Source organism: Penicillium arizonense (genome assembly GCF_001773325.1).
Source record: "Penicillium arizonense strain CBS 141311 chromosome Unknown PENARI_contig005, whole genome shotgun sequence".
Classification (NCBI taxonomy): domain Eukaryota; kingdom Fungi; phylum Ascomycota; class Eurotiomycetes; order Eurotiales; family Aspergillaceae; genus Penicillium; species Penicillium arizonense.
In genome coordinates, this window is record NW_019173282.1 from 739,518 (window position 1) to 762,865 (window position 23,348).

At 49.8% G+C, this 23,348-nt stretch overlaps 9 protein-coding genes across 9 annotated transcripts; 2 read left to right on the forward strand and 7 right to left on the reverse strand.

Annotated features, from left to right (window-relative positions):
- Positions 1-1,221: 1,221 nt before the first annotated feature.
- treA (alpha,alpha-trehalase treA) lies at positions 1,222-4,636 on the forward strand (the record flags this gene model as incomplete). The annotated part of the gene is made up of 4 exons (XM_022629575.1): positions 1,222-1,233; positions 1,292-3,013; positions 3,064-3,351; positions 3,413-4,636. The coding sequence occupies 4 exons, from the start codon at positions 1,222-1,224 to the stop codon at positions 4,634-4,636; spliced, it is 3,246 nt and encodes a 1,081-aa protein (XP_022490112.1).
- A 1,936-nt stretch (positions 4,637-6,572) lies between these two features.
- On the forward strand, positions 6,573-7,631 carry PENARI_c005G08948 (uncharacterized protein; the record flags this gene model as incomplete). The annotated part of the gene is made up of 1 exon (XM_022629923.1): positions 6,573-7,631. The coding sequence occupies one exon, from the start codon at positions 6,573-6,575 to the stop codon at positions 7,629-7,631; it is 1,059 nt and encodes a 352-aa protein (XP_022490110.1).
- A 525-nt stretch (positions 7,632-8,156) lies between these two features.
- Positions 8,157-10,584, reverse strand: cat1 (catalase catB; the record flags this gene model as incomplete). Its single annotated transcript, XM_022629835.1, has 5 exons — positions 8,157-9,251; positions 9,308-9,472; positions 9,525-9,940; positions 9,998-10,223; positions 10,288-10,584. 5 exons carry the CDS (start codon positions 10,582-10,584, stop codon positions 8,157-8,159), a joined length of 2,199 nt encoding a protein of 732 aa, XP_022490508.1.
- A 1,599-nt stretch (positions 10,585-12,183) lies between these two features.
- Positions 12,184-12,893, reverse strand: PENARI_c005G02943 (GNAT family N-acetyltransferase; the record flags this gene model as incomplete). The annotated part of the gene is made up of 2 exons (XM_022629651.1): positions 12,184-12,395; positions 12,500-12,893. 2 exons carry the CDS (start codon positions 12,891-12,893, stop codon positions 12,184-12,186), a joined length of 606 nt encoding a protein of 201 aa, XP_022490237.1.
- Positions 12,894-13,227: 334 nt separating this feature from the next.
- On the reverse strand, positions 13,228-14,380 carry PENARI_c005G11193 (uncharacterized protein; the record flags this gene model as incomplete). The annotated part of the gene is made up of 2 exons (XM_022630034.1): positions 13,228-13,870; positions 13,923-14,380. The coding sequence occupies 2 exons, from the start codon at positions 14,378-14,380 to the stop codon at positions 13,228-13,230; spliced, it is 1,101 nt and encodes a 366-aa protein (XP_022490284.1).
- An 820-nt stretch (positions 14,381-15,200) lies between these two features.
- PENARI_c005G07060 (SDR family oxidoreductase) lies at positions 15,201-16,341 on the reverse strand (the record flags this gene model as incomplete). Its single annotated transcript, XM_022629836.1, has 3 exons — positions 15,201-15,965; positions 16,037-16,274; positions 16,322-16,341. The coding sequence occupies 3 exons, from the start codon at positions 16,339-16,341 to the stop codon at positions 15,201-15,203; spliced, it is 1,023 nt and encodes a 340-aa protein (XP_022490328.1).
- A 312-nt stretch (positions 16,342-16,653) lies between these two features.
- Positions 16,654-18,316, reverse strand: PENARI_c005G09855 (putative aromatic-L-amino-acid decarboxylase; the record flags this gene model as incomplete). The annotated part of the gene is made up of 3 exons (XM_022629970.1): positions 16,654-17,218; positions 17,280-18,210; positions 18,268-18,316. The coding sequence occupies 3 exons, from the start codon at positions 18,314-18,316 to the stop codon at positions 16,654-16,656; spliced, it is 1,545 nt and encodes a 514-aa protein (XP_022490061.1).
- A 326-nt stretch (positions 18,317-18,642) lies between these two features.
- PENARI_c005G05590 (cupin domain-containing protein) lies at positions 18,643-19,194 on the reverse strand (the record flags this gene model as incomplete). Its single annotated transcript, XM_022629755.1, has 1 exon — positions 18,643-19,194. The coding sequence occupies one exon, from the start codon at positions 19,192-19,194 to the stop codon at positions 18,643-18,645; it is 552 nt and encodes a 183-aa protein (XP_022490433.1).
- Positions 19,195-19,932: 738 nt separating this feature from the next.
- On the reverse strand, positions 19,933-23,110 carry PENARI_c005G02866 (uncharacterized protein; the record flags this gene model as incomplete). The annotated part of the gene is made up of 7 exons (XM_022629646.1): positions 19,933-20,667; positions 20,998-21,169; positions 21,232-21,572; positions 21,648-21,850; positions 21,906-22,294; positions 22,563-22,606; positions 22,712-23,110. 7 exons carry the CDS (start codon positions 23,108-23,110, stop codon positions 19,933-19,935), a joined length of 2,283 nt encoding a protein of 760 aa, XP_022490054.1.
- Between the last annotated feature and the right edge of the window lie 238 nt (positions 23,111-23,348).

The following is a 23,348-nucleotide window of genomic DNA, read 5'->3' on the forward strand; positions in this document are numbered from 1 at the left end:
TCCAATCTATCACTATGGACTGTTGATACCCTCGAGTGCAAGACCATACACAAACCTGGCATTGAATCCCCACAGACTGGCGTGGAATCAAGTAATTGGAAAAGAAGCTACAATTGTCCATCCATAGACACAAGCTCAACCGAGTTAATCATCTTCCCCCGCCGAATATCCAACATGCCTCTAGTTTTGTGAGATTTATACGTAGTCTGAACAGACACCCGAAGCCGCTAGATCCCCAGATTTCTCCTTCTCTAGGTCAAGGTATACAACACTACCAATGAAACGAGCACAGGTAAGTCCTGGTTTCCCCAGCCAGAAGACAAGCAATATACTCAGGTTGTCGGAGATTACCTCCATCGGGCCTCGGGCCGGGTTTCGGTTTCTGCGCCGTTGGCTATTTACCCTGAATTTCCAGCGATCAATGCTTCGGATTCGGTGGGGTCGATGAAATAGTAATTTGATACATCAACGCTCGTCTTATAAACTCTTGAAGGCGACGTGTGATGGACAAAGTGGAAGTATATGACCAAAGGACACCTGAGGCACCACTATACTTTCTACACCTCAACATATTCAAGTCCCAACAGCCTTTAGACCGAAAGCATTTGCCCCAGTAATTTAACTCTAGGCTTCCAACGGTCATTTATCGGGCAATTACTCAGAATGCGGGCTCGGTTCTCCCGCCCCCCACATAATTCTCGCGCCAAACCTTCTCTCGGACTCGATGACGACGATCTGGGGATCCGGCAAGGCAAGTCTTGCCCGTGGATGCCGACTGCCAGGCTTTTCGGCCATCTTGGCCAATGTCATAGAAACTTACAAATGCTTTGCCCCCGCATATCCCGACTGTTCCGTAGAGCCCAAGTCTCATACGACATCTCTGAGCGGCTCAGCCAACGCCACCCCCCGGACTCTACTTCGTATAATCCACCGCGAACGGTCCTGTGCCAGTCAGGTGTGACATCGGTTCCCCACAATTTGCCATGAGTTGAGGGCTTTTTGATTTATCATGTACCTGGATCGGCATTTCCTTTCTTCACTGGGAAAGTGCACTTAAACCTTTTATCCTTCCTCTTCCACTTTTCTTTCTTCAACCCGTCACCACCCCGTGTCCTCGACTGTCAGTAAAGACTGCCGCTCGTATATATAACTTGAGATCCAGCTTTTTGGATTCTATCTACCCAGGAATCGAACTGGTTAGGAAGGTGGCGAAACTGCACTATGCAGTTCAAAGTGAGTCTCCGACAGCCCCGTGACCAACAGGAACTGTCATCTGACCTATTATCTCTAGTCCATCACCTGCGCGGTCTTGCCGCTGCTTGTATACCTTGGAGTTCCTGTTAGCGGAGCACCCAACGGACGGGTCATCAGAAGCGTCCAAAAGTACGCCGGCTCAGGCTATGCGGGTAACTTCAGCAAGAATGTGTATCAAACAGGCTTTGACAGCGTGACATGGGACGAAGACAACTGGCTTCTTAGCACGACCAACTTGGAGCAAGGTCGCTTTCAATCACGCGGATCTGTAGCAAATGGATACCTGGGTATCAATGTTGCCAGCGTTGGCCCGTTCTTTGAGATCGATAGTCCCGAAGACACTAACGGATGGCCACTTTTCTCTACCCGCCTGTCCTTCGCAACGATTAGTGGGTTCTTTGATTCGCAGCCTAATACCAATGGTACCAACTTCCCCTGGCTGTCACAGTATGGCGGGGACAGTGTGATCAGTGGTGTGCCACACTGGTCGGGACTGATTTTGGATCTTGGCAATGATACATACCTGGACGCCAAGGTGGACAACAAGACTATCTCCAACTTCCGATCTACATACGATTTCAAAGCAGGTATCTTGATCTGGTCTTACACATGGACGCCACAGGGCGACAAGGGCTCGTACCAGATTACCTACCGCCTCTTTGCCAACAAGCTGTACGTCAACCAGGCCGTGGTGGATATGGAGATCGTTCCATCTACGGTATCGGAGGCCACCATTGTTAATGTTATGGACGGGGCTTCTGCTGTGCGTACCGACTTTGTCGAAACTGGAGAAGACAACGGTGCTATTTTCTCGGCTGTTAGACCGAACGGAATTGCCAATGTCACAGCCTATATCTACACCAACATCACTGGATCGCCAAATGTGGACTTGTCTTCGCGCAAGATCGTCTCCAACAAGCCATACATTCACGCCAACGACTCTTCCATTGCGCAAGGTGTGAACGTGAAGTTCCAGCCTGGTGAGACGGTTCGCATCACCAAGTTTGTTGGAGGTGCTTCGACCGATGCTTTTAGTGATCCGAAGAAAACAGCCAAGGAGGCTGCTTCTACCGCAATGAAGAATGGATACGCCAAGTCCGTTCGTTCGCATATTATGGAGTGGGCTAGTGTCATGCCTGAGCATTCTGTTGATCACTACGCATTGCCGAACGGAACACTTCCTGCAGACCCCAACATCATTGATGATGCAGTCATTGCCGTGGCCAACACGTACTACTTACTGCAAAACACTGTTGGTAAAAATGCGATCAAGGTAGCCTCGGGAGCCCCAGTGAATGTGGACAGCATTTCCGTTGGTGGTTTGACCTCGGAATCTTACGCTGGCCAAGTCTTCTGGGATGCCGATGTATGGATGCAACCTGGCCTTGTTGCCTCCCATCCAGAGGCCGCCCAGCGGTTCACGAACTTCCGTGTAGCCAAGTATGAGCAGGCACAGGCGAACATTCAAACAAAGTTCTCAGGATCACAAAACCAGACGGTTTTCTCCCCATCGGCTGCCATATATCCTTGGACCAGTGGCCGTTTTGGAAACTGTACAGCTACTGGCCCTTGCTGGGATTATCAGTATCATCTGAACGGAGATATTGGGCTTTCCTTGATCAACCAGTGGGTTTCCAGTGGTAACACGCAGCTGTTCAAAGAAAAGCATTTCCCGATCTATGACTCTATAGCCAATCTCTATGCCGATTTACTGGTTCGGAATGGCTCTTACTGGACATTGACAAACATGACTGACCCTGTGAGTAAATATTTACCCACAATGTGATTCGATCAACTTACAAGATTTAGGACGAGTATGCCAACCACGTTGATGCGGGTGGCTTCACAATGCCGCTCATTGCTGAGACACTTCGATACTCGAATGCATTCCGCCAACAGTTTGGTCTCGAGGCGAATTCAACCTGGGATCAAATGGCCGATAGTGTTTTGGTCCTTAGCGATAATGCCGTGACTCTCGAATTCACCACCATGAATGGAAGTGCCGTTGTTAAGCAAGCTGATGTTGTCATGGTCACCTATCCGCTGGACTATACTGCCAACTATACCTCCCAGGATGCACTGGATGATCTGGACTACGTGAGTATTGGCCTATCAACCTCCACCGAGTGAGAGGACGAAGTTAACGTGATAAATCTAGTATGCCGCCAAACAGTCACCCGATGGCCCGGCTATGACCTGGGCTATCTTCTCAATTGTCGCAAATAAGATGTCTCAGTTTGGTTGTTCGGCGTATACATATGCCCAGTATTCATACAAGCCTTATACACGCGCACCATTCTTCCAATTGTCGGAACAAATGGTGGACAATACTACCATCAACGGCGGTACGCACCCAGCGTATCCCTTCTTGACTGGACACGGTGGTGCCAATCAGGTTTCCCTCTTTGGCTATCTTGGATTGCGGCAGCTGCCAGATGACATCCTCCATGTCGACCCCAACTTGCCACCCCAGATTCCCTACCTGAGGTATCGCGACTTCTATTGGCATGGATGGCCCATCTCCGCCTGGTCAAACTATACTCACACCACCATCCGCCGTGCCATTGGCACCCCGGCCCTTGATACTGCGGACAACAAATTCGCCAACAAGACCATTACCATCCATTCTGGTCCAGACTTAAATGTCACTGTGTATCAACTCCCAATCAAGGGTTCAGTTGTCATCCCGAACCGACAAGTTGGCTCTAAAAACACAGTGGCCGGCAACCTCGTCCAATGCCAGCCCATCATTTCCACGAGTGCATTCGAACCCGGCCAGTTCCCCATTTCTGTAGCGGACGGTGCTGCCTCCACAAAATGGCAACCCTCCCTCGCAGATAATGTGAGCGCCGTGACTATCTCCTTCCCCGAATCGGAAGTCGGAGCCCCAGTCTCAGGCTTCTACTTTGACTGGGCTAAAGCACCCCCTGTCAACGCCACAGTCATCTTCCATAACAAGACCCTTCAAGATCCCACAGTGGCCCTTTCTTCAGTCAATAGCTCAGACTTCACAATCGTCCACACCTTGACCAACATCGCCCAATCCGGTCCTTACGATGCAGCGACCACTAACCTTGACACGATTGCCATTCCTACTGGCAACTCAACAAATGTTACACTATCATCCCCTGTTCCTGCGGCACGATACGCATCTCTACTCATCGTGGGCAACCAAGCCCTTGGCCCCGCTGATGTGGAAGCCAAGAATGGAACCGGCGCAACTGTTGCTGAGTGGGCCATTATTGGACAGGACAAGCAGAGCAACACCTCGTCCTCGAGCCCTCAACCTGCCAAGAGAAAGATGGATCTACGTGATGCATCTGCTCTCTCGGATGCTGAGTCTTTTATCCGTCGGAGACGGCAGCTTCTTTCTTTGAATTAGAGGTTGATTGAATTTTTTTGTAATTATGCGAGAGTCGCGAAGAGCCCGTTTGGTCGGTTTCCTTTTAAACTCTGTACAAAAGATGATGACACCATTGAGATTTTGTTCTGCCATTTTCGAAACAGATTCCTCACATACACTCGCAGATCGTTTCCTGAATCCTGTTCTGAAGCAGTTACTTCTCCTAAACCCCCTGTCAAGCTGTATTGTCCCACTTGAACAGTAATAAATGGATCATTGTTATAATACAGTAAGACTTTATAGAGTGCTATAGGATGTTCTCTGTAAACAGACCAAGTAAAAAAAGGTCTAGCGATATAGCAAGATCGCTGCCATCTATCCTCTACCACGTGCACAGCCTTCGTCCATACTCGTTTCATACACACTACGCTCATTTATGTGCACTCTGAAGGCCGCGTTGATTACTAGAACACGGTACTAACCCTAGTAAGAGATAGTGCTTCTTTACTCCTATAGATTATGTTTCCGTTTGAGATTTTCATTTATTATTAGTATCTGTCGAAAGCTAGCGTTCCTATATAAGTTGATACAAGCCCCTTAAGTGCGAAGACTAGACTTAGAGATGATTTAAAGTCCGTATTATATTGATTATATCTCTTAGCCCAAAGAGCTCGAAATGTAAGAATAGAGCTCGTAATATGCGCTAACCCCCGGACGCTTTAGCAGCCTTTACGACCTGGAATCTAACCTATAGCCCCTCCCCTTACTATGTGTTAGGACCCTGCGGGGTCCTAGGTAAGGGTGAGTTAGAGTCTATCGGTAAAGGACGTGCAGGTATATCGAAGACTAATTGCTGCTCCTCCATGCGAAGGCCAGCGAGAGCAATAAATACATGGTGCGCTTAGCTAATGTGATTGTTCCTTGATCTTCCTAGGCCGGCTTTGTATGTGATGGTTGAGACTGTGAACTCTCTGCTTTGAAGATAACACCTTCAAATTCCGGTAAGACTTGATATCCCCACGTGGTCGCTCGTATATGGGACCACATTTTGAACAGATTCTGGGCGTCTAGACACCCAGACAGTGAACCTTTTCCAGGGCTGTGAGGGGTTCTAAGACGCGCAGCGACGAAAATCACGCTTCCGGCACCTAAAGTAGTGGGGCACCTCGTACTGAAGTGTGGTTCGACTGTGGGGAATAACATCACTAAAGAGGCATGTCTGTCGGCAGCGAGTCTAGCAAGACTGGAGAATTCTCGTAGATGACCAGATCAAGGGGGTAGGTACTAGCTGTGAAGCATGATTCAGAAAGCCACACTATATGTTGAAGTCGACCAAAAATGTTGCATGTCACTGGAAAACCGTTATCGCACGGAAAGTGATGACGCCACAGGTTATTCCGTAGAATTGCGGAGACATAGGCGAATTCGTACCGTGTAAGTTTCTTTCTTGTGAACTAAGAAATGTTCTGACGCTGGTAGGCTCGTCTAGACAATGATAGCACCATATGACTGAGTGCCTATCCTACGGTCGAAGCAATAATTTCTCTAGTGAGGTAAGATTATGAGAGTATGTTTAATGGAGCAATCCCCGAGACCCACGAGCTTGACCTGAGTTAATCAGCTATATCGGCGGCTTAGCTATCGGTGAAATATTAAAGTTGCTAGTGGGTGGTACGTACTGATTAGGTTTGGGTTCAAGATGAAGCGAATGTATGTTCGGCAAGATTCGCCACTTATCCCGTAGAACCTACCATTGTTTCCCCGCCATTTTTTTTGATTTTGAGGGGGGAAGAGGATCTTTGTAAGGCATAGACACAGTTTAAAATACGGAGAAGCCCATTCTACATTTGTTCCTGTCTCATAACCTATTGTCAGCTTGTCAGCTTGTTATACCTTAATACCTGGTTTCGGCTGCTCCTTCAACTTTTTCGTTCTTAGAGAGTGGTTTCCGGAACCGGGGTCGACTGTCAACTACATGGCACTATATCGCTCTACCATTATTCCGGAGATGAATACAGAATTAGTCCATGATTTTCTTGCACGAGACGAAGCCGGATCTCCTCCGTCCTGTACCACAGGAAATGAATACGATGGCCGGATGGGGCTGCGTATTTCGTCTATATTTGTGATACTGGTTGGTTCGATTTTCGGTGCGGTCTTCCCCGTTGTTGCAGCACGATTTGGAGGCTCAAGAATACCATCCTGGGTTTTTTTTATCGCTAAATACTTCGGGTCTGGTGTTATTATTGCTACCGCCTTTATTCACCTCCTTGGTCCAGCTGAGGAGGCTTTAAGAAACCCCTGCTTGACTGGTCCTATCACAGAATATGGCTGGGCGGAAGGCATAATTCTTATGACTATTCTCGTCATGTTCTTTGTGGAGCTGATGGTCATGCGATACGTACGGTTTGGCCAAAACGATCAGCTGGATGTTGAGAATCACGGACATTCACACTTTGATGACGATGAGGATGCCACTACTGATGAGAGAAATCGAGTGGTGCCGAGATATGACACTGAAATGTCCGAAAAAATGGATGTGTACATGGCTCAGCTGACTTCTATCTTCATCTTGGAATTCGGTATTGTCTTTCACTCTGTGTTTATCGGTTTGACACTCGCCGTATCTGGCAAGGAGTTCACGATCCTCTACATCGTCATCGTCTTCCACCAGACTTTTGAAGGACTGGGTTTGGGTTCTCGCCTTGCTACCCTTCCTTGGCCGCGGTCAAAACACCTGACACCGTACATTCTGGGGGTCGTTTATGGGGTTTCCACTCCTATTGCTATTGCTATTGGCTTGGGTGTGCGTAAAACTTATCCACCGAACGGTCGAACAACGCTGATCGTCAATGGTGTTTTCGACTCGATATCTGGAGGAATCCTCATTTACGTCAGTCTTGTCGAGCTTATCGCGCATGAGTTCATGTTCACCCCTTCTATGCGAAGAGCTCCTATTCAGACGGTTCTGGCAGCGATTATTTTGCTCTCTAGCGGTGCGGCGCTCATGGCATTGCTTGGAAAGTGGGCATAGGCCGTGCTGCCCGCTCCTAGTTCAGGTTGAAATACTAGGTAAGACCGCTGATATTAGAGTTGTGTGTTAATTGTACCCGAGGTTGTCAAGTTCCTGCATCAAGCTCTTTGATTTTGGCGGTGCTGACTGCGCTATAATGGGTAGCATGTCCAACACTCAATCATATGCTGCGATACCGAGAATGTGAGTCACGAACATTGCGTCGGTGAAGTGAAGCTAACTGGGGATTGGCTTTTGATTGACATCCTTGACGATTGCTCCATGCCTAGTGGAGGAAGTGGCGGTGGTGGATGGTCATAATGAAGTTCTGAATGGAATGTTCTGAAATACCCCGAGAACCTGTTGACCGAGGAATATCTTAGTTCTTAAAAATTTCATTACCGTAATTTATGATGACTCATAGAGGTACATCGAGGGGGAATCTGTTTTCGAATATGGCAGTAGATGGCCAGGTTGAAGAAGAAGATAATTTCATGTAAAAAAGACTATATATTCACACTGTGCCCTCGAGACTACCAACAACCTTTACTCATCCAAAGCAAACCGATCCAAGAACTTAAAAGTCCGCAATCCCTCCTTAACATCCTTAGCAAAGTCCTCCCCAATCTGACTACCAACATAAACACCCTCGCGATCCGCCGAAATCTGCCCAGCACGCAGCGCAGCAGAAGCCTTCCCAACAGCCCCAACAGGCTTTCCAAAGCGGAAAGCATCAAGGAGAATATCCAAAGGCCGACCAGCAGGATACAAAGAAGTAGCCCCAGAACCCTTACTCTTAGGCGAACCAGTAAAAGAGCCCGAAGAGAATAAACCCTCCGCCCCATCCGCAATAACAACAGCATCAAACTGCACAGCATCAGAAGCGGAATACGTCTGGTTAACATTATCCGCCATTCTCTCCGCAACGACAACGACATCAACTCCAGCGGATTTAAGCGCAGCTTGTAACTTCGCGCCTTGGCTTATCGACGACGCATTGGCGACAGAGGCAAGCAATCCAACCTTCAGACCGTCCAGCTTGGACAATTTCTCGCCGAAGGCTCCGATGTGTGCGGTCGTGTTATCGTGGTAGTAAGATGAATCTGGTTCCGGGGCGTCGACGCCAATTGCGCTGGCTACTCGCTTCGCGAGATCATTGCTAATCCGGTTTAACTGGATGATAACGTTATTGCGCACGACTGAGCTCTTCACGTTTGAGTTCTCGAAGCGCATGGCGTCAACGACGAATTGCTTCTCGGCTGGTACGAGTGAGTTCCAGAAGAGACGGGGCTGCGACCAGACGTCTTCGAAGGTTGAGCTCTTGGAGCGCGTGAGGTGGCCGGTTATTGTGCGGTCGGGCGCAGTGAAGAAGCCGTTTCCGACGGTTTGGTTGGCTTGCTTTGGGGAGCCGGCGTTCTGGGTGTTTGGGGAGTAGGCGTCTTTGTTTAAGGGGATGAACATCTGGCCGGCGCCGTCGCGGTTGTTGTTGTGGATTGGGACTCTGGGACGGTTGATTGGGAGTTGTTCGAAGTTGGGGCCGCCATGGCGGTTTAGTTGGGTGTCCAGGTAGGAGAAGATTCGGCCTTGGAGGAGGGGATCTTCGGTGAAGTCGATGCCGCGGACGATGTGGCCTGGTTGGAACTGCGGTGTTTGTTAGTACGGGGTGGTTTGGTGGAGGAGGGTGGAGGTGGACATACCATTGCTTGCTCGGTCTCTGCGAAATAGTTCATTGGGTTGCGGTTCAGTTGCATCTTGCCCAGCTTTGTGACGGGCACGAGTTCCTCTGGGACGATCTTGGTGGGATCCAAAAGGTCGAATCCGAAACGAAGCTGGTCCTCTTCGTCCATGATTTGAACACCGAGCTAGCAAGAATTAGCTGGATGGATCATCTTAATAGGTTCAATGATGACTTACCTCCCATTCGGGGAATCGACCGGCCTCAATAGCCTCAAACAGATCCTGACGCATAAAGTCCGCATTCTTACCAGCTGCCTGCTGTGCCTCTTCCCAAACAAAGCTGGCCTTGCCCTGCAAACCCTTCCAATGGAACTTAACAAGCTTGGATGCACCCTTGTCGGTAACCATCCGGAAGGTATGCACACCAAAGCCATCGACATGCCGGAATGACCGAGGAATACCGTGACCAGCCATTGCCCAGAGGAGCGTGTGCAGCGTACTAGGCTGCTGACTGAAGAAATCCCAAGCGGAGTCATGCGCAGTGGCTGCCTGAGGGATCTCATTGTCGCCGCGGGGCTTGACAGCGTGGATCAGATCTGGGAACAGGATGGCATCCTGGATGAAGAAAACGGGGATGTTGTTTCCAACAATGTCTATTTGTTTCGAGTTAGTTGCGTCCTAAGATGTGTGTATCGATAATCGATACGAACCGAAGTTCCCTTCATCTGTATAGAATCGGGTTGCGAAGCCATGCACATCTCGTGCCGTATCGGCACTTCCGCGGCTTCCAGCAACAGTGGAAAAGCGCGTGAACATCGGGGTTTGTTTGCCCTTGGCGGAGAGGAAGGAGGCCGCTGTTAGGTTGGACCAGTCTCCGTAGGATGTGAATGTGCCATGGGCTCCGGCGCCTCGAGCGTGAACCGCACGTTCAGGTACCTAGTAGAGAAAATTGTATGAGCCTATGGTTCCTATCTAAACGTCGGTATTTATGGGAACGTACTCGTTCATGGTCAAATCGCTGGATCTTCTGGCGGAAGATGAAATCCTCGAGCAGAGTCGGACCACGCTCGCCTGCCTTGAGACTGTTCTGGTCTTCAATGGGACCACCAACGTCAGAGGTCAGGTAGGTATCCTGGTCATTCAGGTAGAATTGGGAGAGGAATTCTTCAGTGGCGGCAGCATCCCCATCATTGCGACGTTCGATGCTGTGAGGACTGCCGGCGACATCGCCTGTCATATAAGGACAAGCGGCATTGGTAATACCAACCAGGCCCGTGAAAAGGGCGAGCGCATGCATAACGACAGAAAGGTAGAAAGATTACTGTCCGGAATACACCTGGGAAGCTCAGCTTTAATTACTTGCCGAAGAACTAAACGCGGAACATGGAACGGAGACACAAAGCTCAATTTATATGCATGCGGCCTCCAGAGCAATGAAAAACATCCGCCGAGGGTATCCTGCAGTGAGCCAATGGGAAGCTCTATTGGAAGCAACATGGTGTATAATCCAGGAACCACATAGGGTGGCACGGGCTGGCCATTCTCCAACCAGGCGTGAGATTATTTCAGCACGACGGCCTAGGCCGAACAGTGTAACAAGATCGAATCACCGGCGCAGTACTAGTAGAGTAGTTGGGGTTGATCGTCATGTTTTCCACCGTGAGCCAAGGAGAGAGCGCAGTGGGGCGTTATGCATGTTTCCCTCCGGGAGACCGTTAGCTTACGACCGAAATGAAAAGCAGCAAGGGTTATTGGTCCGCGGGGATGCTTTGACAAAGAGCTCATAGCCAATGCCCGACTATCGTTTCGCTATTTGACAATTAGGTAGATATTGGCAAGACATACGCGATGGTTTTTGGTGACGCTGCACATCTTGGCTCGGTTTTGACTCGGCGAAACTCCTAAAGTCGAAACCATCAAGGGATGTGGATTTGTGGCTTGGCATCTAGGCGGATCACAGCGGATGTGATTACTTGTAAACAAGGATCGGATTAGAAGATGAGGCGGTCGAGCCCAAAGTGCTTGGTAATAGGAGCATCTGGACATCTTCTCCACTCAGGTCAAGGATAGTCTGGACTTGGCATCTCTCAAAATGTGACGTACTGTAGGGATTGGATCCAGGGGGATCGACTCTTTTGTGCGATCCTTGAAACATCAACTGCTGTCTCATATTGATCGGGTTCATTTATCCACCACACATCGCGTCTGTACAACGGACAGCTTGCAGTTTGACTCGGACCTGAAAATGCGACAGGGATTCATGTGCGGCCCAAAGCCCAGGAACTTCTGCAGGCTACCCCTGCAATGCACATCTTACCATTTCTAGACTCAACCCCCGGGGCTGCTGATTTGCCGGGCCTGGTAGCCAAGATGTCGAGTGTCCGGGGTATGGAGGGGAGTTTGTTAAAATTAGACAGTGGCGGTCTTATCCTGCATTCATCCCGCATGGTCAAGGGCTCATGTGTTGTGGTCGCTCATTGCTGGGAAAGGCGGAAACGCTTAGCGTGGAAAAGAACTTAGCCTGCGATTGATCAATATTGCCTTGGCAGTACTAAACGGTCGGCAAAATGGCTATTTTTAATGTGATATGAATGTGATCAGGAGATTCTACACTTTCTCAAGGAGTAGAGGGGTAAATATCCCTCTCTCGATTTAAGTTGGAGCGCGTTGACCGGAAATCTAAAATTGGATATAAATCGCGCAAAACAAACTTAGCTCCAGAGGCCGTGTGAAGCGGAATTGTCGCATTGAGTGCAAGCATTCCTGAAAAAAATCGGCGAACTGTAATATATGTTCGGAGAATTTGTGAGCGCGACTTGAATTCTTTGTCTATCTGATGCCCCTCTACACTCTTCCAATCCCCAATACATACGTACATATTCAATTCATACCCCATTTAAAGTCGTCCCATAGAAGCCGTATCACCCGGTGTTGCGGGGTCACTGAAATCGACAAACCCATACCTCTGATACAGTGGCGCACCAGCCTTACTAGCATCAACATAAGCACCATCACCCTCACGATCGGCAATATCACATCCCCACTTCACAAGCGCAGAAGCAGCTCCGCGACCACGGTAGTCGGGGTGTGTACCGAGCATATCAAGATCTGAACGGTTATCAGCCAACATCTAAACAATATACATTATACAATAGAGTGACCGGATTGTAGATAGGATCCATGATCCAACAAGGCGGCGCGGGGCGTCATACAGTAATGTTTCCGATCACCCATCACACGCTTACGATCCTCCTCCAGCTTCCCAAAGAACGCATTGCAATCCTGACTCGGCTGGTCGGCATGCCAAGGGGGGAAACGAGGACCGCGCTGGTTGGGCATGGAGAGATCCCATTTGGCGTAGGCTGCTAGTCGGGGCTGGCCTGTTGCATCCTTTGTGGTCGGGTCGACTATTTTGATGTACTTTTGGTAGGGCTTTTGCTGCATGTCGTAGAGGTTGGCTTCTGTCATCCATTGGCGCACGCCTGGCGTGTCTGGCATTAAGTGTCTCATGCCTGGGTCGTTGAAGACTGTGAACCAGAGTTCTGTTATGGCTGGGATGTCGTCGATCGTGGCGAGCTCTAAGACTAGGGGGGCTTGTAAGGACATGTTGGGTGGTTATTGTTTATTGTTTATTGTCGGTGGTGATGATCGATGTTGCTGAGGGGCAGGTTCGGTATACTAGTAGACTCGGTGGGGATGTTAGCCGACTGACGGTCGGGAATAGATCGAAAGTCAATTCGATCGCGTTGCCAATGTGACTGTGATGGCACATTGCATTGCATAGAAATGCATCGATCCGAAGGGAATTTCTTACGCTGACAGGGTGCCGATCTCGGCGAGTTATACCAAAAGTCTAAAATAAGCATGAACCGAGGGGTCTGAGACCCGACCTTCAATGAATGTCTATATTTTATTTATGTATATGCATCAGTACTCAGCATCAGTACTTAGGGAAAGTAGGATAGTTCCAGCTCTTTCCACTCTTGATCAGCTGCGAATCAATGCCGTTGCTGCCGCTGCTGACGTGCAGCACCTTGGTGAAGGCCACTTGGGAGTAGTAGGTGAATGAGACACCAACGGGAATGAAGGCAACGTCACCCATGGACAGGGTAGCCACGGGGTAATCGCCGATCTTGATCATGAACACACCTTCAAGAACCTCGAAGGCAGCAGCACCGGGCAAGGTGTAAGTGGGAGCGTTGTCCTTGGTCTGGCGGCTGAGCGAGATGGTCGACAGAGTGTAGTTGGTATCCTGAGCCTGGGTGGGAGTGACAAGAGGCTGGATGACTTGGTATCCGAACTTGGAGTTCAGATACTTGGGGCCGTACCCATTGGCAATGAAGTAAGGCTGAGCCGGGCTGCCGAGAGGATTTTCGCCGGTGTGCCACTCGGAGTTGTCAATGGGAGCAGTGCCGTTCACAAGATCGCGACGCGGCTCAAAGCCGAGGTTGGCGTACACATCGTACTTTTGCAAAGAAGAAATGACGCTGGAGTCAGGCGAGGAAGAGCTGTTGGAATGAGCGGGAGCATAGGGCGTGTCGGTGCCCGAGGTGTAGGTTGTTCCGAGGGCATAAAAGAGGTCCCTAATACAGGTTAGTACATTTCGAACGGGGCTTAACAGATATTGATTCTTACTCAAAGCCACCAGGAACAATAACGCCGACCATCTCGCTGTCGGGATCCAAGAGCTGGAAAGTGTGAGTGGTATTCCTCGGAACCGATCCGTAATCGCCCTGAGTGAGCAAACGCGCCTGTTGCTCATTCGAATCCTTCTGGGCCCAAAGCTGGAAACGACCCTTGAAGTTGAAGAAGTTCTCGTAATGCTTCTGGTGAATATGTGGCAATACACCCAACGCATTGCTGGAGGGCGCATTGGTGCTCATCAAAGTGAAGGCATTATTAGAAGATGGGCCAGTCACTGTGAATCGGTACAGCTGATCCCCAACGGTGACGGCATGAGAGTTGGCATAATGCGGGATGACATAGGGGCGCGGAGAAGAGGGCGCATTATCAAGGTAAAGCTCTTCAAGAGTGGCCGACTGAGCAAGGCCAACGCCGAAGGAAGCCAACAGCAAAAGAGAGGATTTCAACATCTTGAAGGCCGGTTATTCCACATATTCTAGATCAAGTCTCTGCAGCGACGTCCAGCGTGCTATATAACAGGAGAACTCGGAAATGCCTGGGCGGATTAGACTAGAAGAACAACCATTCAGGAACAGACGAACGGCGTGGATCCACAAACTTCTTTTCCCCCACTCTACACGACGAATTTGGCATCGAAATCTTGGAAAAGGAGAAACCTGCTTGAGAAGAAGCTCGGCAAATCCGGATCGACAAATCTTCAGTGCCGGTATCCATGCGATCCGGCGATGACTTCTTCGACTGAGCTTGCGCAGACAGGATCCACTAGAGACGATCGCCGTTTCATTGCCGAATCTTCTCCCGGTCAGCTGTGGCTTGTACAACAGGGAGGAATTCTTCGGGCGTAGACCACATTCATCCGTCTCCGAAATGAAGACTGCGGACAAGGTGACATCGCTTCACCTTCGACTCATGCGGTCGTACGGAGTACATCGAGGGAGAATTCTTCACGTGTGGTTCTGTTCCAGGGCTTGGCAGTATAGTAGTTGCGATTCGAATTCATGTTCAACACTAAACGACGCTGTGAACCCAGAGAACGCAGATGCTTGAATATGTCAAACATAAGTTTCACAGGTTATCCACTTCCCGGTATGCGCCTCAACGCCTCCAATACTTTGATCCCGGTGGCTTCGGCTTAGATTCCCGAAAGCCCGACGGCTGCAAAGCCGATTATTCAGCGAATGGATATCGGAACCAATACGAGTACGGAGTATGCAGTAGAGTTCAATCGGGATATCCATGAATGTATTCGCATTGTAGGTAAATGAACGTCTAAACAAGAGTCTTAATCTGTCCCACCAAATCAACCACAGTCTCCTTGAAAGGCCGGTATTTGACCCCCAATTCTCGAGCCACAGTCTCTCCATCAACACCATACGAAACAGTCGATTTCTCACCCATCTTATAATTCGAAGTAACAGTCTCCTTACCCCAATCAAACTCCCCGCGAATAATATCCGCAGCAAGCTCATAAGAGAACGGCTCTGGCGAAGCAGGAATGAATCTCTTACCACCGGCCTCTGGGATAAGTAACGCCTGAACATGCGCCTCCGCAAGATCACGCGCATCAATCCAAGCAGGGACTCGCGCGCCAGGTAATGGATCCACGCCGGCGGCCACACTCCAAAGGACAGCGTTCGACTCGTTCAGTTGCTCCGCGGTAGGCACGGGATGAACCACAGGGCCAAAGACCATTGGTGGGCACAGAGTCACCAGGTCGAAGGCTGTCTTTTGATCCTTGACGAATTCCCACGCTGCTAGTTCGGCGAATTTCTTTGAGCCGCGATATGCGACTACGGCGTCAGATTTGGGGTCGATTGATGTCTCGTATGTGAGTGGGTTCCAATCTGCGGCCGTATAGGTGAAGCCCTTTGGAGGGGTGGTGTTCACGTCGACTACGGCGGCGAAGGAGGATGTTATGACAACACGCTTGATTTGGGTTCCTTGTTTGGCTGAGGCGGAGAGGATGGATTTTACTCCGTTGATTGCCGGTAGGACGAGTTCTTGTTCGTTGTTGGTGGTGTCGTAGAAGAATGGCTGGGATATGGATTAGCTTGTCTTGTGTTTGGTCTATTATGTACCGAAGGAAATGAGAACAGGTGGCATACGCTTGCTACATGGATGACTGCGTCGATGCCGTCCATCACGGAATCGAATACTCCGATCTTGGTAAAGTCTTCCACCACGACGAAATCGAGCTTGGAGGCATACTCGGGGCGCGCTGCCTTCATTTGATCTCCCTTCGCCTTGGACCTTGTTGATCCTCGGACTGAGAATCCACGAGCCAAGAGGTTATCGACGACATGGGCGCCGATGAATCCTGTTGCGCCAGTGACGAGGACGTATCTGCGATTGTTAGCCTTGGTGTACTTGACAGCAAAAGTCATACATACGAAGGCTTTTGTGTAGACATTTTCAATCGATATGCGTGAGATCATGTCAGGATAGTGTGTCTTCAAAAGAAAGAGTGTTGGGGCAACCCCGCGTGGGGGAATCAGCTCGGAGTTACTGCGAGTGAGTGGGATATTTGGGGTTCCCCACGAGGTGGCATATAGTGTGGGGGAGAGAGATAATCAGATCGTATGGAGTAGAGTATGTTCAATTCTATTTATGACATTGTGCAATCCCTCTGGTTCTATGTGTGTTGAGATGTCTCGTCTCTCAAGTGGCGGCATCTACAGATCGTGTATATAGACAAGCACTATAAGGACCTGCAAGAGTTCATTCACTTTTGCTGCAACACCTCTTCCGTGGTGCGAAGCACAATATCAAAGGCATTGCGGACGTTCTTCTCCTCAGCCAGAGGATTAGCACTCACGACGCGGATCACATAAACGCCGTCGATGACAGTAGATGTGATGAAGATCTCACCCCGCGAGTTGATCAACTCATACACCTTCTTAGTCAGGGCGTCAGCCCCTTCATCCTTGACAGCGCGCTCAGAGGATCCATTGGCCCCGTTGGATGAAGATTGAGGATTCCTAAGACGGAACACAGTCAAAGCAAAACCGGGCTTCGTCACAATTTCAAACAAATCAGAGCGACTGCGCACCAAGTCGGCAAAGATGTCACCGAACCCGATAGTCTTGCGGATGTGCGCTTTCATGCCGTTGAGACCATAGCTCCGCATGACGAACCAGATCTTCAATGCACGGAATCTGCGACCGAGGGAAATTGACCAATTCCGGTAATCAATAACGGTGCCCATGTCGGAATATGGGTTACGCAGGTAGGTTGGTGTGATATCGAGAGCATTAGTGAGGTCCAAGCGATTCCGAACGTAGAGAACACTAGTAATGGTCAGAATCAGAGTGCATGTCAAGTGTTATTGTGGAACCGATTGAAACTTACCTAGCGTCAAAGTTGACCAGGAGCCACTTATGCATGTTCATGTTGAAACTGTCAACACCCTCTGCAAAGTCCTTGGCAATATACTGCCACTCATCCGCAACAAGCGACGCGCCAGCATAAGCGGCATCGATATGCACCCAGATGCGCTGCCACTCAGGCTTCTCCTGAAGTACGGCCTTGATCTCCGCAAAGCGATCCACACTGCAGGTGTTGGTAGTACCAAACGTCATCGTGAGGTGGTAAGGGATAAGCCCGTCCTTATCACACTTCTCAAGGACCTCCCGGAGACGCGGTCCAGTCATCTCCATGTTGTCCTCTAGCCTCGCGGTCACGCTACGGAAGCGAGTACCAGCGATTAAAGCTCCCTTAGCTCCACTGCTGTGTGTTTGATCACTAGCAATAGCAACTAGCTTGCCTTGGACATCGAATTTCCGGTCTTCATACTCTGGCGTACCCTCTTTCAGACCCTCTGCAAGCAATACCTCCCGCACACGCCTCTCTCGTGCAGCGACGATAATCGTGGCGATAGCATCACTGGCACTGTTCTGGATTACACCACCACCGTGCGTCTCGGATGTGCTCAGGAAGCATTCCGGCAATGCCAGGGCCTTTGCAACCCAGTCCATCACGATGGTTTCCATTTCTGTGCATGCTGGAGAACATAGCCAGTTGAACGCTGGTGCGGTGAAGGTGGCTGAGTACATCTCGCCCAGGATGCTGGGGTATGTGACGCTGGCTGGGTAGTATGCCATGAAATTGGGAGACTGCCAATGGGTCAAGCCGGGCTTGATCTTTGTGTCGACATCTTCCTGGATCTGGGCCCAGTCCTCTGGCTCATCAGGAGGGTTCTCGGGAATAAGAGGACGAAGATATCCGGGGTCGACGGCCGGGAGAACTCTTCGATCGGGAACCGTGTCGAAGTAGTTGAGGACTGGAAAAGCGTAGGTCAGAATGTATATCTATTCGACTACTTGTATAAAGCGCTTACTGTCATCAATGGCCGAGTGAGCCGCATCACGGAATTGGTCGCGATCCATGCTGCACGTCAGTTAAATGTCTGCGCCGCGGGGAAGTGGGGCAATTGATAGTCAATGGAACAGCCAGATATAACAGCTAAAGTATGGCTTGGGGAGACGTCTGTAGGGAATATAGAGAAATGGAAGAATGAATAGCTGTCAAAAAGATCGTGGAGAAAGGAAAGACGTGTCAAGCACAAGGCGTGGGGTGTAAGGAATTAATTCCGTCGGAACTGGGATTTCCTTCCGAGGCTCGGAACATTCCGTCATTCCGAGAACTATACAAAGTGTATAAGATGTTCATATGTACACCTAAAGCAGACCAATCAGGTTCTGCAACATGTAATTCAATCCTCCTCTTCCTTAGGATCATAAATATCTCCAGCAGGAGTCTTCTCCAGTCTAGTTCCATCCTCTAACACAATCTCTTTGCTAGGTACAACTACCACAAAGACTCTAGCAACATCCTTGCCCCGGTTCACCCACTCATGGTTGACACCCCGACAAACAATGACATCGTGCTGGTTTAATATCTTCTCTTCGCCACCGTCAGTGATGAATCCAACGGTGCCAGACAACACCACGGCGTAATCCAAGCTCAGCGTGCGGTGGAACCATCCTGCGTCGGCAGGCGGCAGGTCGAGGATACGACAAGAAGGTCCCTTGGTGTCGGCAAGCGGGACAAGGGTTTTATGCGGATCAGCGACCGTCTTCAGGTTGTCCACTGGAAACCCTCGCGATCGGTGGATTTGGATGACGCCGAAACCAGAGTCGGGTCCTGGCGTAGAGAAGACGGGTGCGGTTTTAGGATCATAAGGCGTAAGGATGTCGTCCGAGGTAAAATGACCCTTTCCTTGAGAATCGTGGCTTGCAATGACGCGACGAATTGGAGTGTCCATGTTTAGATTGGTTTGGAATGATGGTTTGTCAAGTAGAGGTATTTGACGAGCTGTCGTTATTCTACGATTCAACTGCGTGATACTTTGCCACCTTATATAGATTTTTAGGTTGCGGATCCCTGTTAACATCTATCTACTTTTCTTTCCAATGGCTTCTGTATGCAGCTGGGTGGATGTTGTTGCTCTGATTGATAATCTGGAGATTTATAATATGGGGGCCAAAAACCTCAACATGCCATATATCACGCCAGTTGATTGGAGCATTGAAATGCAGGGGCTTATTTCTCTTCTGTGATCCACTAGATACCCTAATCTAACTCTTTTCAAAAAGGGTACAGTGTGCTTATAAATTTCTGCCTTTTTGTCTCGCTTGCCGGGGATAACAAGGCCGATGATGACACCAACCCGATCGCTTTTTTTTGTAGCACACTTGGTCCTTTCGTTAATTCAAATGCATAAGACCTATATAACTCCCCTTCATGTTATAACAAGTACATACGACCACGGGGTGTGGAGAACAGAGCTTCCCTCTCGCTATTTGTACTGGGGCATGATCAGGCGTACGGATACGGGTTCTTGCTTCATCTCGAAAGGAGCGCCTGCATAGCCATTACGATACTAGTTAGGCTCCAACAGGTTAATAGAGCTTTGATTGATTGATTGATTGAATCGAGAGTTGGTTGACTCCTGTCTTGTGCCGGGCCGAGTCTGTTTGGCTCGTTCGCAAATATCACCTCATCATGAGGTTTGGTACTTCATCCAATGATCTGGTGTATCGGCATCCTTGAGCTTCTCAATTCCATTCGCAACACCGTCGCCATTCACCTCCCAATCCCCCGATTCCACACGCTCCGCCCAGTTCACTAATACTTTGTGAATGTATGAACTATGCGAGCCCCATGGCAAAATACCAGTAGGTTGATGATCCTGATAGAACTTATCATACATCCTATCAGTCCCACAGTCATTTAGCAAGAGTCCATTGCTACTTCGTGCGTAGCCATTACGCCCGACCTCAAACGGGAGTAAGAGTCGACTGTCGTTTCCTGGATCATCACTGATAAAGGTATGGACAGCTTCAAGGTATAAGCCAGCTGGAATCTCTTTCCGCCCGTCTAAAAGCCACCTCAGGCTCCAGGGTGTTGTGTTCTCTCCACCCCCTCGGAAGAGGAGAAGTGGAGGAGTGACATCTCTGTCTCCGTATGATCCTCCAAGATTCTCAAAAGGCTGAGCTATGAATTCCGTTATATTTTGAATCCGAATCCCTGGGTCGATATAGTGGAAGTTGATATAGCGAATAGGAAGAGCTGAGAGGAATTCTTGAGCAAAAGAATCCTTTCGCGCGAGCGACTCTATGACCCAGTTCGGGTATGGAAGCTCTATTCCGTCACTTGATCCTAGCAGAATATGTGTTGATTTCAGAGGGAGTCGAGATTCGATTGCATCAAGAAGACGGCTAAAGGCCACGACGGCCTGGTGGACATCCCTTTTAGTATGTTGATGGATCTCCCAGGGAAAGGATTCCGAGGATTCCAATTCGCTTTTTGGACTTCGATCTATAGTCACCTTTTCCTCAGTGATCATTTCTAGATAGGCATAGAGAATATCCTGCAAAGGCCTCCACGGCCATCTATTTTTCATATCAAAATCAGCCTCCGACCATTCTGGGAAAAAGGCAGCGAGCTCGACAATTTGCGAATAACAAACCCCAATTAACTGCTATACAACTTTGTTCTAACTACTAGCCTCTGCCTCAAGGTCTTCCCAACTCCAGACCTGCCCGACACAATACGTAGTACCCACCTGCAACAGCCCCGTGCAGTCTTCGGTCGCATTGCCAGCCAGACTGGGGTTGACCTCGCGGAAAACTTCGCTTGTGATACCGGTCGACGCGCAGATCTTCGCGCACGTCTCGTCGGCCGCCGCAACGGCGTACCAGATGCCGCAGTAAAGGGTAGTGCCATTGGCGACGGTGCTGTTCCCCGGCGGCAGGACGACAGTGCTTGTGTAACCGGTGCTACCACCAGGTGCGACTACGACTCCAGGGATGGGGTGGAGACGTTGTAGATGCCCCCCTGCGGCGACAGGCAAAGAGTGCGGCCGTGGATCCAGACAGTGGAGACCAGGTTGTCACAAAAGTAATTGATCCACGGGTTGTAGGCGCGCAGGTTTCCGAGACCGATGCCCGTATCGAGCTCGATGGACTCGCAAGTGTCGGTGTCCTCCAGGATGTACAGCTCGTGGCAGGTGAGCGGGATGCAGAGCTCGTTGCCAGCAGCCAGAGTAGTGCAGTTGGTGATATAGCCGGTGTTGGCGCTTTGTAGGGCCGCTGAGGCTACCGAGTAGGTAAGCGCCACGCTATCGCAGGTGTCGCCAACCTGTGAGGTATAGGTCACGTCGGTGAATCAGGGGATGGGCTCCTGCTCGATGGGGATGTACTGCGGATCCTGCACGTCAGTGGGACCAGTCTCGACCTCGCAGGTGCTATAGATGTACTCAAGCCGTGCCTTAAGATACGGAGACTCCAGCGTGGACTGAAAGATGGAGTAAGGCGACGACTGCATCATGCGGTTCAAGTTCACGTAGCACCACGAACATAGCTGGTCCCGCGGCATTTCTTCGTACGAATCGACAATCGTAAACGTATCAATCATATCTGTCTCGTCAGTTCAAATAGTATATCATGGTAGGGATGACGGGTGAAAACATACTGTTGCAGTAAACATCCGTGTCCGGATCTTTTAGGCACGTCTCGTTGTATCCTGTCCAGATGGTGCCTCCTGCGCGTGCAGGGAAAGTGACGGCCGAGTTGACGGTAAAGTTCTGGCCCTGACATGCTGAAACAACCCCGTCATAGTAGCTTTGCAGAGACCGGCCGCAGCCAGTGTCGCATACGGCGTCTGTCAGGTTCTTGCTGTCTAGGGACCCGCGCATCTCGGGCTGCTGCCAGGCCTCCGGCATCTCATGGCACTTGATCCTCTGCTTCATAGCCGTCTGGCAGGCTGTCGTCAGGTCGGCAATACGGCTACTGTCATCGCGGTAGATCTGGAACCCTTCGAACTTGCGTTCAACAATGGTCGTGTCGGATGAGTTGCGCACCCTGATGAGGAGGGAGATTGTAGGAGGATATTATTAGTTTCGGAAGTTCTCCGATAGGTGAAAAGAAAATACCACGCTCCAGGTTGAAGAAGTGGAATGAGAGATGACTTGCCCCCATCTTAGAACCCAAATAAAACTTCAACTCAGGATATTGCAGTATGAAGAAAGCGAGTTTAAACCGCAAGGTATTGAAAAGCCTACGACTGTGAGAGGGGGATGCTTCAATGGCAATGTTTGATATATTTCAGTCACTATCTTTATTATCCGACTTGTAATAGTCGTCTTCATACACCTCCTCTCCTAGCTCTTTCCCCTGAATAGTCAACTTGTTCATTGGCAAGAACACAAACAACATACGACACCACTCCTTATCACTCCTATTCCGAAATGAATGCGCCGTACCCCTCTGCACACATACGTCACCACGATGCATGTGCCTCTTCGCGCCCGAATCCAGTATGAGATCAACCTCTCCTTCGAGTATCACACCATAGTCGACACTGACAGTACGATGCATCGGTGTGATCTTTCCAGGACGGAGGTCGATCATCCGGAAAATTGTCCCCTCATCGGTTGTGATCCCGGGTGGTTGATGCAGAAACTCGTCGTACATGGCCACATCGGCTTCGTCATCAACTGACGCTGGCATGCTGGTTGTAGCGTACAGTAGGGCAATCTCGCCATCTTCCCCGGCCGGCTTTGAGGGGAGGTAGTCGGGTATCTGAGCATGGGAAAGAAACACAGCTTCGCCTTCGGTGTTGTGGGTCGTGATATAGCGGTGGATGTAGGGGAGGTCGTTCTTCTTGTATGGGGACATGGCGAGCCACTACAGATGGCATTGAAAGGAAAAGTGCTTTTGAAAAAGAGTCGAGTGGACAAGATTTGCATATGTGGGTTCTGTGGGTAATTATCAAGCCGGGATTTTGTCACATCATAGTGGCATCATTCGTTGAAATAGAGGTTTATGCTTACTTTGGTTCGAAGTTTGAGGGAAGTTTACAAGTGGAATCTGAGTACCTGTGAAATTGACGCCGAAAATGACCGCTTTCGACGCC